The sequence below is a fragment of the Mytilus trossulus genome, chromosome 6, assembly GCF_036588685.1.
Source record: "Mytilus trossulus isolate FHL-02 chromosome 6, PNRI_Mtr1.1.1.hap1, whole genome shotgun sequence".
Taxonomy (NCBI): Eukaryota; Metazoa; Mollusca; class Bivalvia; order Mytilida; family Mytilidae; genus Mytilus; species Mytilus trossulus.
The window spans coordinates 63,476,476-63,490,289 of NC_086378.1; the positions used below are offsets into that span (position 1 = coordinate 63,476,476).

Below are 13,814 nucleotides of genomic sequence, written 5' to 3' on the forward strand. Positions count from 1 at the left end.
ACTTCCCCATTGTGAAAGATTTGCTGTTTACACTATAAGTCTCCGTAACGTCCTTGCGCAAATGTTAACTATCAAAACATGTCCTTTTATATCCCATAAAAGATATTCTATACACATTAATTAAACAAAAAACATATTAAATGCATGTATAAAATTAATTTCTATAACTTATGATATTGATTTTGCAGGTATTACAATCTATGTAGTTATGTTGCCCTTTGGATATATATTGGTGTAAATAAGCATTTTTTTGTTTTATAATTGGCAATTATACCAAATCTTATTTAACATGTTTAAATATGCTGCAATGATTTTTTTTTTCTCGTATCGACATTAGAAAATTATCAAGTTATGATAAAAACTGAAATATTGATGTTACATGGTAACGATGAAGCCCTTTTTCAGATATGAATTCTAAACGGTTTTTTTCATATAAATTTTCCACTGTGCATATATGCATTTTATGTAAAATGAAATTTAAACGAAATTGAACAACCTTCGCATACGGTACATGCACCGAATGTTGAGTATAGAAATAAAGTCATCTCGACATCTGCAGTCCGATCAAAAATCCTGATTGTGAAATAGTTTTTGAAATAAAGACACGATCGGACTGCAAATATACATTGTATCAGAACTTAGGTGGCGTGTAGATTCAAAGAGAACTATTGGAACACGTGTGTCTTTCGTGTCATCTCGTAACACAAAATGTCCGACCCGAAAGATAATGCATTCGTTATTAGCTCACCTACCCTAAAAGGCCAAGTGAGCTTTTCTCATCACTCAACGTTCGCCGTTGGTCGTCGTCAATGTTTACAACAATCTCCTCCTCAAACTACTAGGCAAAATTTAACCAAACTTGGCCACAATCATCATTGGAGTATCTAGTGTCCAATTACAATGTACTTGGCTCGCCAACCAAGATGGCAACCCTGACTAAATATAGAACATAGGGTTGAAATGCAGTTTCTGGCTTATACATCTGAAACTAAACCATTTAGAGTAATCTGATAGGGACTAAAAATGGTAATATCTTTTGATAATTTCAGACGAATTAGACAACCCGTTTTTTTTTGCTGCCCTTGAATTAGCATTATTTAGATAAATTTTCAGTTTTTGGTTATTGTCTTTAATGTTATTATAGATAAAGATAAAATGTGAACAGAAATACTGTTTAGCAATGTGTGATCTAAAAATTAGAACAAGAATTGTAAATTGACCCATTAAGGAGTTATTGCTCATTAAAGTAAATTTCTAACAATTTTTAGTAATTTTTGGTAAATCTTTTTTTTTTTCAAACTTGTGCCTGCCTACCAACATGGCCAAAAATATATAATAGGCTGGGGTAAAATATAGTTTACAAAAAATATCAGGTAAGCGACACAGGCTCACGCCTCTAGTTTATATTGATAAGACAATTGTGGTTTTTTTTCTGTTGAATTGTAATCACCTAGTCAGTTGTTGGCCCTTTAAACTTGTAGCTTGCTGTTAATTGGGAGTCGGAGCTCCGTGTCAATGTCAGGACTTTTACCTTAAATAGCTTTTTTACACATTGGGACTTATGGAGAGATTTTTCATTTCTAATACCACATCTTCTTATTATTTTTTTTTATATATATTAACGACTATTTTAACCTTAATTGCAAAGACAGAATCAAGTAATACAATTTATATATATATCTTAAACTGGTGCAAATTAAAAAAAAATGATAATTTTTGTCATTAATTTTTATGGACTTTTCTCCATTTTAAATTTTATTTTTTACAAAACAGTTTTCAAAATAAGAATATGAGTTATATCTAAATATATTTTTTTAAATACATGTATCACAATGATGTTATAATAACACCTTCAAGATGCTATCATATAACTTTTCAGATGTTTTCCTTGAGGCCTAATTAATTAGCTGCAAGATTATTTATTGCAACTAAAGTATACTGTCATTTTGCTCATTCCTGTCAATAAATAACATGTGCATCTGCTGACTGTTCATATGGTCACCATATGGTACTACTTCCAGTGTATAACTTACTTAAAAAAAATAGAGAACCTGTGTCGCTAATCTTTATATATGTGCAATCCTTCCACATCTTATTATGTTTATAATTTGCAATGTTAAAACTATATTTACTCCTAGCATGTAGGCAAGAACAATACTGTTCAGTACTACATAGGAATACATATATTAAGATATGTTTTATTTTATTTTAACAAATAAATGACAGTTTAGATTTTCCTACCCTATGTACAACTTTGTCTCATAATCTTTTTGAATAAAAATTAACACACCTGATTGAATGGGAATAAAAAATGTCGTTTTGCAAATATATATGTTCAAACTTTTTTCAGTCATATTTTAGTAGCAACAATAACTTTTTTAATTGGACCTGCTTTGATACTTTATTTGTCCTTGAATTTTAACTAGATATCATTTTTGCTCGCTATGGAGATTCCATAAATATCCAGGTTATCGGAATTGCAATTAGGCCTAACTGTGCACCACTGAATGTGGATCTGTTTCTGTAGTGTTATGAGTTACAATGTATGACTAAAATCAGCAAAGACCCTTCGAGACAACATCTGATTCAAACGTATAATACTACTTTTAGATATTTAAATGATTAATTGACTCTCAATAATGACGACTTTAGTATGCACACTAAACATGCTAAAGAGATTTATCCCGCCGAACTGACTTTGAATAAACATAAAACTGACAATAAACACTGTCCTTTCCTTGATCTTGATATCTTTATATCTAACAGTAAACTCAATACCATAATTTATTATAAAACTCATGATTTTTCATGTTCTATTGTGAGTTATCCACTTTAAGATGGTGACGTTTCCAGGTTTTGCATTGTCTGAACTTGTTCGATTTGCTCGTGTATGTATCAAAGTATTTGATTTCAAGGAAAATAATCTCTGTATTACTGAATAATCATTACACCAGGGTCTTCGATATCACAAACTAGTCAAAATGTTTACTAAGTTTTATCATCGGGACAAGGACATACATGTATTTCGTAAATATAAATCAACATGTATATATCTTACACGTTCAGGTATTTCACATCCAATAATTTACGGGAATTTTCTTTACCAAAGCATCAAAAGTCATTCGCCTAAAAATCTGACCAAACCATAAAACAGACTTATTTGGAAAGGATATAGTTACGATACTATTGTCAGTTCATAAAAAGGATAGCATATTAAGGTATTGATTTTGATTTACCCCATAGGATCTTTGTATCGGATATAAACACATTCATTCTAAACCCAGCAGTTGAAATGATACGGGTTATGTTACATTGTATTTTCATATATTTTATGATTTTATTATACTACACCCTTAACGGGATGGATTGTTGCTGATTGTCATATAATGAAGACATAATCTTTCAATCAGTTTATATAAATTCTGGAGAAAGCATGTCAATTACTGCTAGTTTTCCTTTGTTAATATATGTAGCATGGTCATTTTGCTTAGCTTCTTTGTTACCTATTCTGACATTGGACTCGGACTGTAAGTATTGCGATGTGTTTCTTTGTTCAACATTAGCTAGAGGTATAGAGGAGGGTTGAGATCTCACTTAACATGTTTAAACGCGACGCATTTTTTCGCCTATCCCAAGTCAGGAGCTCCTGGCCTTTGTTAGTCTGGTGTGATTTTTTGTATACATTTATTCAGTTGTGTGACTTAATGATGGCTATTGACAGTTATCTGCTCTTTGGTCGGGTTGTCTTTTTGAAATATTCCCCATTTTGATTCTAAATTTTCGATTTGAATTTTATTCTTCACTATCACTTTCCCAACCATTGTCACTTCCTAAGCTATGGGCGATGTGTTTGACCTCCCTGCATCATCCGAGTCATCGGAAGTGAAATCCAAACTGCAAGATTCAAGAACCCACCTTCTAAATCTTCCAATGTTATTAGGGAGACGTTTTTTAGGGTTCTGCGATGGGCAGATGAATGCTTCCTACTACCCAGTTAATTCGAAGATATAACTGAAACAGTAATTATATAATAACAGCTCGTTGATTGGTTTGTACAATTCAAACCTAATGTCTTAAGAGATTCCGTAGAGTGTCGGACCTGAACTTGAGCAATTAGATTATGCCTGGTAACAAATCATGCATATCAGCACACAGTACATAGGTAACACATAATTATCTAGAAATAGCCGAAACTCCTGAAATCTAGTAAACGCAAATGTGATTATTAAAAAGTAGTATATCAAGGACTCGGTTATCAGATTGAAGTTTTGATTTTCTGTTTTTCAAATCTTTGTTCGTCAACTATATATATATAGCTATTCTTGGAAAAGTGTCTAAATATTGTCCTCCGTCTATAATGGATTGCAAAGGGTGTTGTCTGGTTATTAAAGACGCTATGTCTGTTTGCTTCAAACAATGGTGAAAATGTGAAAAATTTGACAGTTATTTGAATGACAAATATACTCCAAATACTCGCCAAACGGTTTGTGTTTGTACCGGCCGACAAAACAGCCAATAATGTAGTGATGGTTAACGCTTATACTAAACGGAATTTCTCCTATACTAAATAATCAATTCTTCTGTTTAGTATTACTATAGATTTTCCCTTCTGCACTCGTACTATGAACAAGAAAATTATTTATTCTGTAAAAATTATTTCTGTTCTCCAATTAATTTATTTTGTACCAAATTATTTTCTTTTACCTGTGCAAATTATGTTACTTGACGGCATTTTGATCATAGTTTACATTGTTATATGATGTGCATGGCGGCAATTTGTTCAAGGGTGTAGTTGACTTTCTAAAATTATTGATTATATCAACCCTTATGGTATCGATTTTGTATTTCAAGTAACATTTTGTCATATATCAACTTAAATCGTTCAGTGAATGTTAACTTGCTGATATTATCAGGAGCGCAACCATCCGACTAACCTGGTACAGTGGTGTAACAGTACAACATAAGAACGAACTATATAAATCAGTTGAAAAAGGATTAACTCATAAGAACGATACAAAAAGAAATACATGATATACCAAAAACACAAAGTAGACATGAAAGCGTACTTTAGAAATCATCATGTTTTTTTCTGAGGTTATGTTTATTCAAAATCCTTAGTAAAATAATCCAAAGGCAATCAAAGTGCAAAAGGGAGATATTCAAATCAGATAGTTTCTATCAATTATTAATTTAAACTGGGATCTATATCTCGGAAAAGGGGGGAGTGCGACCTTTTCATGGTAAATATATATATATCTTGAAAAAGAACATAGTACCCTAGAGATCAAACATATTTTTATAATAAGTACAGCTTCTTTTTGTTTGCCTTCACATAAATATCATTATCCTATTTGATTAAAAGAGAATAAAATGTATTACAAATATTTAAAACATGTACAACCATGATTTTAATTGCATCTGTAAAAAATTATTGACATCTGATCAGTTTTAGATTCAATCTTCAGGCTTGTCTTGTATCACCTAAATTTCTCGATTTAAATAAAACATTCTACCTCTCAATACAAATGAAAAGTATGATAAATGCATTCCCCGACATTTAGGACAGGCTTTGAACTAAATTGAACGTAGTCTAGATCTCCTTGGTTCTTCCTATAAAAAATAGCAGACGATAAAGAAAAGTGATATGCAGTATACGTTAATAATTTAGACAGTAACCCAATAAAACAACCAAAAAAAACCAATGTACTTCTAAAATTCAACCTTCGGTCTTCTACAATGGACAAGTAACTACAATATTTTAAAGATTTTAATCTTTCCAAGTCTAGCTATGATATACTAGTATAGAATAGTTGCGAATACATGTAAGCAAAAATAACATGTTTTATGCAAAAAATGAATATTTTAATTTGAAACAATACTCAGGGTCAAAAACAAACTTCCTGTATATGTTTGAAGTTTATTACCCTTTATTAGACAGATAATTAAAAGAAAATTATAAATTTTATATATGAAAATACTATTGGCATTTTAAAGGAATGGTATCTCACAAAAGATGATGTCAATCAAGTATGTTAAGCTTTGAAGGATCCATACGACAAGGACATTATTTCACATCCAACATTTAAAGGTATACTGCTTAATAACGTGTTTAGTAAAATTTGTATTTAAGGCTGTTCTGGATGAATTCATCTATAACGCGCAAACACTTTCCACTTTTATTAGATAAAACCCGGCTAGCTTTATAGAAAAAAAAATATTACTTGTAAAGTTTAAACATCCTTCCTCTTGGTGCAACTTTATTTGATTGTACTAGGTGACTGTATAAATTTGCTGATGTTGGCGGCGGTGCACCGTTATTTGATATTGGTATAGGCCTTCCGTTGTTTGATATTGTTGGCGGCGCACCGTTATATGATTGAGTTGTCGGATCACCGTTAGTATCTGTTGTTGTCGGATCACCGTTAGTATCTGTTGTTGTTGGAACACCGTTATTTGATTGTGTTGGCTGTACACCTTCAGTTTGTTCTGACGTCACATCATCTCCATTTTCACTATCGGTATCAGTATCGTTATCAGTATCGTTTTCATTATCGTTTTCGCCGTTTGGCACATCTGTTACTGGGCGTCCTGCATATAGAATATATTACGATTAAGAAAATAGAAAATCAATTTGCAAATAGTAAAATAAATACCTAGGTCTATATTTCAAAATAATGATAATAGATTAGTAAATTGATGACTGTAAAATTATCGTTGACAAATACTAGGTCATACTACGTGCATGTTTGCCTGTCCCAAGTCAGGAAACTGTACGTCGCTCAGTGATTGTCGTTGGTTCATGTCTGTCTGTTATTTTTGATTTCCATATTTTTTTATTTTATTTTTTTTTTATAGATCTATTAAGCCTTTTTTCAACTGAAATGTTTTATATTTTGTTATGTCAAGTTCTTTTTTTTACCGACGATACGATATGGTGTTTTTTTTTATTATTTTCCTTATTATTGAAAGCCGTACGGTTGTCTATAAATACTGACATCAACCTCATTTGAACTTTGGTAGATATCTGTCTCATTGACAATAATACCATATCTCCTTATCCATAAGAAACTAACAAGAAAAAATGTAAACTGTCACGTATTTGAAAAATTTGAGTATTTATGGCTTGTTATGCAATGAGGGTTTTTCTCATTGTTGAAGACTGTACAGTGACATCAAGGATTTTCCAGAATCTCACATCCAAATACCTAATTCTGATTTATTTTATAATTTAGGATTGAATATGCATTTTTGGAAGTACACAAGAACTATAACTGGTTCGCTGCAGTGTACAATAAGGTATACAATCGGGTATTAATTTAGTTTACAAACATTTAATGCTAGTTTTTTTATCAAGCATATCGGCAAACACATTACTATTCATTTTTTTCTATATTCTAAATTATTTACGCTAAATGTTATCTTTAAATAGGAATTATTTTAGATATGACGTAAAAATGTAGTGTTTTATAATTTTCAAATCTGTCTTTGAAGCAATCTTTTTTCTACAAAAAACGACACTTTTTTTAGAAAATATAAAACTTCGTTCAAAGAAATGTCGAAACGATATATAAAAAAAAAATGTTTTTTTACAGATCTAACATTGTTGGGTTAATGTTTAGACGAGTTGTATATATATATATATATAATACTTTATATGTAAACAGTCTTAATTCAAAACTAGGTTCAAACCTATGATTGCGTTGAATATGAACCGCAATTTTTATACGTGTGCATGTAAGACTATATTTATGTACATACCTGCAACAATGTAAAATATAAATAAAGTCAAAATCCCTATCACAGCCAACTTCCCCATTGTGAAAGATTTGCTGTTTACAAGTTACAAGTGTTCGTAACGTCCTCGTGTAGATGTTACCTGAAAATGCATGTCTTTTTATAATTCATTAGATATGTGGACAAATTAATTAAACAAAAAATATATTATATGCATGTGCAAAATTAATTTCTATAATGTATTACATTAACCTTGCAGGTAATACAATTTATTAAGGTTTGTTACCCTTTGAACTTATATTAGTTTAAATATAAAAAAAAATGTAGTTTCCTGATTGGCAATCATACCACATCTTATTTTGATATGCCTCAATGATTTTTTCATCTTGATATTAGAAAATTATCAGATTGAGATAGAAAATGAGATATTGATGAAACATGAGAAATATTTAGCACTTTTCAAATAAAAATTCAAAACACTTTTTGAATATAAATTCTTCAATTTGCATATGCTAGTATGTATTTTAGGTAAAATGAAATTATAAACAAAACTGAACAGCCTTCGCATACTGTTCATGCAATTAATGTTGACTCGAGTACTGAAATGCATTGTATGTGCCGTGTAGTTTCGAAGAGAATTATTGGAATACTAATAAGTCTTGGGGTCCGTGTCCTTCGCAACACAAGATATCTTACTCTAAAGATAATGCATTAATTTTTTTTTTTTAAATAGACTGTCTGTTTTATTGTTCGAATTATTTTACACTAGCCAAATTGTGACCCTTTATAGCTTTTTGTTCGGTGTTAGCCAATGGTCTGTGTTGAAGGCCGTACTTTAACCTAAATGTGTTAACTGTTAACACATTTGACTTGAATGAAGAGTTTTCTCATTGGCACTCATACCACATAGTCTTTTTATTTTATACAGCAATACCTTTTTAACCTTAAAATTGTTGACACAGAACCAAGTAATTTAATCTATATCTTCAAGCAAATCTACTGCTTATAAAAATGTTTTTTTGATAATCTTTGGCAAAATGAGAATATAAGTACTAGTTCTATCTAAATCTGATTATGAACTTTATATTTCACAATGATGTTACAATACTAACTTCAAGATGCTGTCATATAAGGTGCTGTCCCTGAGGCCCAATTAATTAGCTGCATGGTTATTTATTACAATGAAGGTATACTGTCATCTTGCACATTCTTGTCAATAAATAACATGTGCATCTGCTCGTCAGTAAATATGCTCGTCATATGCTACTACATTTAGTGAACTAATCAATAAATAAACACAAGAACCTGTGTCGTTAACCTTGGTCTACATGTATGTCCATAAATAATAAAAGACACGCTTCAACAATGTAGACGAGAATAAAAGTCACGACAAAAATATCTGGTTTGTTGATCATTTAATCTTTTGAGTTTCGATATGTCTCCTTTAGTTTTTGCTCAAAACACAGTGACAGTCTAGGAACTACATAAATATAGACAAAATCTGACTTGTAAGTAGCTGCCATGCTCCATTTTGTGTATCTTAAATTACACTTTGCATCTTTGGTAGCATCATTGGTGTCTCCCAGACATTATAATATCTCAAACAAAGTTCTGCATTAAATTTGTTTTAATACAATAACTTCAGAGTGGAGTGTTGTTGTATAAAACTCTATACTAGACCTGAAAACAAGACGATCTGGAATGATGTACATGTGCCTATCACAATTTAAACCGAAGAGTAAGCTAATTTTAAAAAAATAAATAAAAACAGGATTTATCATCGTGAAAGGTAATTTATGCAAATACAGAACATTGTGTAAAAAGCAAGATTATTCAATCTTACTGAAACGAAAAAAAACATACCATCTTTTCAAAACTAATGACTTTAAATAAAGGACATTTGATTTATCAATTTGGTTTTATCAAAAACATACACAAATACCAGGTTTACGCCACAGACGCGGATGTCGTCAACAAATGACTCATCAGTATCGGTTACGCTTCATTCTTACCATGCATACAATTGTTGCCACTGGATGTCAAGCACTCAAAAATCAATTTTCAGTTACGCTCGAATATAAAAAAGTTAAGAACAAGCCAAATGGAGTACGCAGCTAAAGAGTATTGAGGAACTAAAACTTTTACTATATTTAGCAAAACTATCTACAATGTACCAAGTGATTGTGTTATCTTAGGCCCGAGAACACAGTTAGTTATTTCGTAGTGCATTTCTTTTAGACAAAAAATGAAAATTGAAAAAATCCTAACTGTTCTCTCTTTATAATATAATCTTAGTGTGCTATTTTACTTTTAGAAAAAATATATCAAAGTTAGAGAAAACTTCATCAGCTCTAACTTAAATATGAACAATTGTATGTTAAGAGGGTCTTGAATTATTTTCTCAGCTTCCTAAATGCTAATTTTTAACCTTTTTCAGCTAAACCAAATCACAACTTAAATTTAAAATTCATAAACCAAATATTTGGACAGTGTAGTTTCATCTCCTACTTGCTGCTATTTGAGACATAAAACATGGCAAGACAAATCTTTAAAGGTTATAAAAAAAAAACACAGCTGCTAAACATTCACTCTAAAAAGAACAAGCAATACATTATGATACTGAAAGACACTTCATTGTTTGTGTTATATAATATGCCACATCATTTATTGAAATGAAGATACGCTGTCATTTTGCACACCCTTATCAATAAATAACATGTGTACATGCTGTCTATTTATATGTTCGTTGTCTGCTACATTGAACTACGTGTACTTGCTTAATTAAAAAGGAAAATAATGAGAGGTTACAGAAAGTGATATAACAAATAGTGTAGATAATTGAATGCTAATTGAGTCACCCTATTTACTTACAATGTACTTACTTATATAACGTGCGAATCCAGATAATTCATTTCCACTGCCATAGGCGAGTATTACTATTGTAGAATAAAGTATGATGGGGACAATTGTGTTTGTTTACGTTTTAAAAACATAATCGATTTGAATGTATTTTTGAACACAAAACGATTAGAATATGACGATCTGTAACACTCCAAAACATGTCCTTCCCCCCAAACGTGTCCGATTCCCCCAAACGTGTCCGAAATGTACACTATATTCCCCAAACGTGTCCGAATTCATAACCCCCAAACGTGTCCGATAAATGTTATTCGCCAAAACGTGTCCAATATTTAACTCTAGAACGTCTCATGTCTTTTAGCGTTAATACATGTATCTCCTCAATAAAATCGCTGATAATGTTTACGGCAATTTTATGATAGGGACACAGGTGACAATGTTTTCATTTATAAGCTTTAGATGATTAAATGCAGGTTTTTAATGAATATCATAATTCAAAATTTAATCTGTAATTGTTAATTAATTTTTGACTGAAATTGATTATTGTTCAGTTGCAAGTATTTCAAACTCATTTAGAGCGAACCTGCACCTAATTATAGAGTTGAATAGTAAGTAAGTAAGTAAGTAAATAGTTTATTAAAGTGTCACATATTGATTGACATAAATATAAGCAACATTATATAAATATATACACATAAAACAATCAATATCCAGCCATAAAAAACGACTTATGAGACACTAAAAAGCTTAAAATTCTATAAAAATTTCAAATATGTTATTCCGTAAAAACATCCAAGTCACAAAAAAAAAGTCACCATTAAAATTAAAAATCACTATATTCAATTAATTTATATATATAAAAATTGTCGAAATCTGACTTTCCTGGTAAAATTAAAATAATAAAACTCTGAAGCTAGTAAAAATTTTATGAAGAGCAGTTAAACAATTTTCTTGTTGAATTAATTGGTGACTTTGTAAATTATTTTGTACATATAAACTCCGATGATGCTTTTTATATTTATCCGAATATTGCCTGGCGGGCGATAAGCAGCATTTTTTTTTTTATCGTTTTGTTAATAGTTCTCCATCTGAATTTGTGTGTATTTCAAAACTCATCAAATCATAAACTGGTTATCCGGTTTTTTTTTATAGATATAAATTTTAGGTTTCTAGCATCACTAAAGACACACGATCAAGAGCCATAACGTCCAGTGCCAAATATTTCATTTATTGGTTTTATAGATTCTTTTTATTTATATGAATGTTATGTGATCAACGCCGGTTATTAGTGGTTACCGTAATTGCAAATTTAATTTGTACTGTATAAATTCACTTTTTAGACTGTTGATAGCGTATTGTCAAGTTGCAAGTACTCTATGCATATTTAGAGCGAAATAGTTTTACATTTGCTGTATAAATTAACTTTAGACTGTTGATAGCGTATTTCCAGTTGCAAGTATTTCATGCATATTTAGAGAACATACATGTTTTAATGATTTTACTGTTCTATACTGTTTAAATTGTCTTTAAACTGATGATTGCGTATTGTCCAGTTGCAAGTATTTCATGCATATTTAGAGAGAACATAGGTTACATTGATTTTATTCTTTTACATTTGTACTGTATACATTTACTTTAGACTGTTGATCGTCCAGTTGCCGGTGTTTCACAATATTAAGAGAGAATATACAAGTTTAATGTGCAGATAAAGGAACAAATTCATCCGTTAACTGTACAATTTTAACTAAACTTGTTTGCTTACAATTTACAAATGACATAGCCGAAATGACGCCCCCACTTTTACCCAGTTTTTTCAGCTGGTTTAAAAAAGTACCTTATCTATATTTTTAATGAAATGGTAAAATTAGTATACATTAATGGAATAGCAATAACCAAATAACGCTTGATATGGACACATTTTTGGGATTGGACACGTTTGGGGGTTTGTCGAGAAATGGACACGTTTTGGCGTTTATACAAATCACACGCTTTGGCGATCTTTTTAACTAGACATGTTTTGCAGTTGATTAACATCAATGTGGACACGTTTGGGGGAATCGGACACGTTTGGGGGGAAGGACACGTTTCTGAGTGTTACATATATAATGTATACTTATAAGATTAAATTCCAATTAAATATTATTAAAGCAACATAATTTAGAAAAAAGGTTATTAAAAATTATTAGTTTTGCCATTGGGTGCGATACATTATCACAGTAAGTGCGATCATTTCTGGTGTGGATTTTTTATTAGGTGCGATGGATTTTCATTGTTGTTACATGACTTTTTGTATGTGTGATAATTGAACTTTAAAATTATTATAAAACACAATTTCAATTATAATATTTAAATTTTACGCAGGGAAATCATACACTCTGCAAAGCCAACTCATTTCCGTACATAATTACATGGAAGTGCATTGCAATCATCACATTATGTTAACAAAGAAGTTAGAAGAAGAACACATACTAGTATAAGAGAGGTAGGATTAAATTGTAAAGCTGTAGAAGAGATACTTCTAATGGAGATGGATAGTAACTATGTTAAATTTCGGAATGGAAGTAAAGAGCTCCCCATTTTTTTTCGCATAATGAAGGGTCATATCTTGTAGGGATATGGAATTGTTTACAACTTGATGTCTCTACATGTATATCTGAAATTAAGCAGTTGTTGACTAACTACTCATTTCTACTTTGATAATGGAACAATATGTTTCTATTTAATACAACATCGAAAATCTTATACACAACCATATCATCGTGTAGATTTCTGTTGGAAAGCAACATGATGATGCTCCAACTCATCTAATCCATCAAAAGCAAGTACTTTTTCCCAGTTCAACTAGTAGTTGGGAATGCATGCTTAATGAAACAGACTTGTTTTTGAAGTTATATATGGAGAATAAATTTCGATTCGCCTACATTACTTATCCCGTAAATTTGTATGACTTTGTCTGTAGAATAAATTTTAGGACTAAGTCTAATAGTTGTTGTTTTTTTTTATTTTATTCAACAACAATATATCACATGCTGTTAACAGATTTCTTCACTGGTACAGTTATTTCAGTAAAGATCCCTGTTTGTTAGTACCTGTTAAGACCAGGGTATCTTCAGGTAGTATTTTTATAATTTTGTTAGTTTATATATTATTTGTCATTATACATTGTTTATCATTAAATACATTAATTCTCTATAATTTTACAATTATAACTCTGAATATGA

The 13,814-nt window shown here is 30.7% G+C and overlaps 1 protein-coding gene across 1 annotated transcript; it reads right to left on the bottom strand.

Annotated features, from left to right (window-relative positions):
* Positions 1-6,164: 6,164 nt before the first annotated feature.
* LOC134723651 (clumping factor A-like) lies at positions 6,165-7,890 on the bottom strand. The gene is made up of 2 exons (XM_063587212.1): positions 7,759-7,890; positions 6,165-6,588 (listed from the first exon to the last, which is right to left on the bottom strand). Exons 1-2 carry the CDS (start codon positions 7,814-7,816, stop codon positions 6,218-6,220), a joined length of 429 nt encoding a protein of 142 aa, XP_063443282.1. The 5' UTR covers positions 7,817-7,890; the 3' UTR covers positions 6,165-6,217.
* Between the last annotated feature and the right edge of the window lie 5,924 nt (positions 7,891-13,814).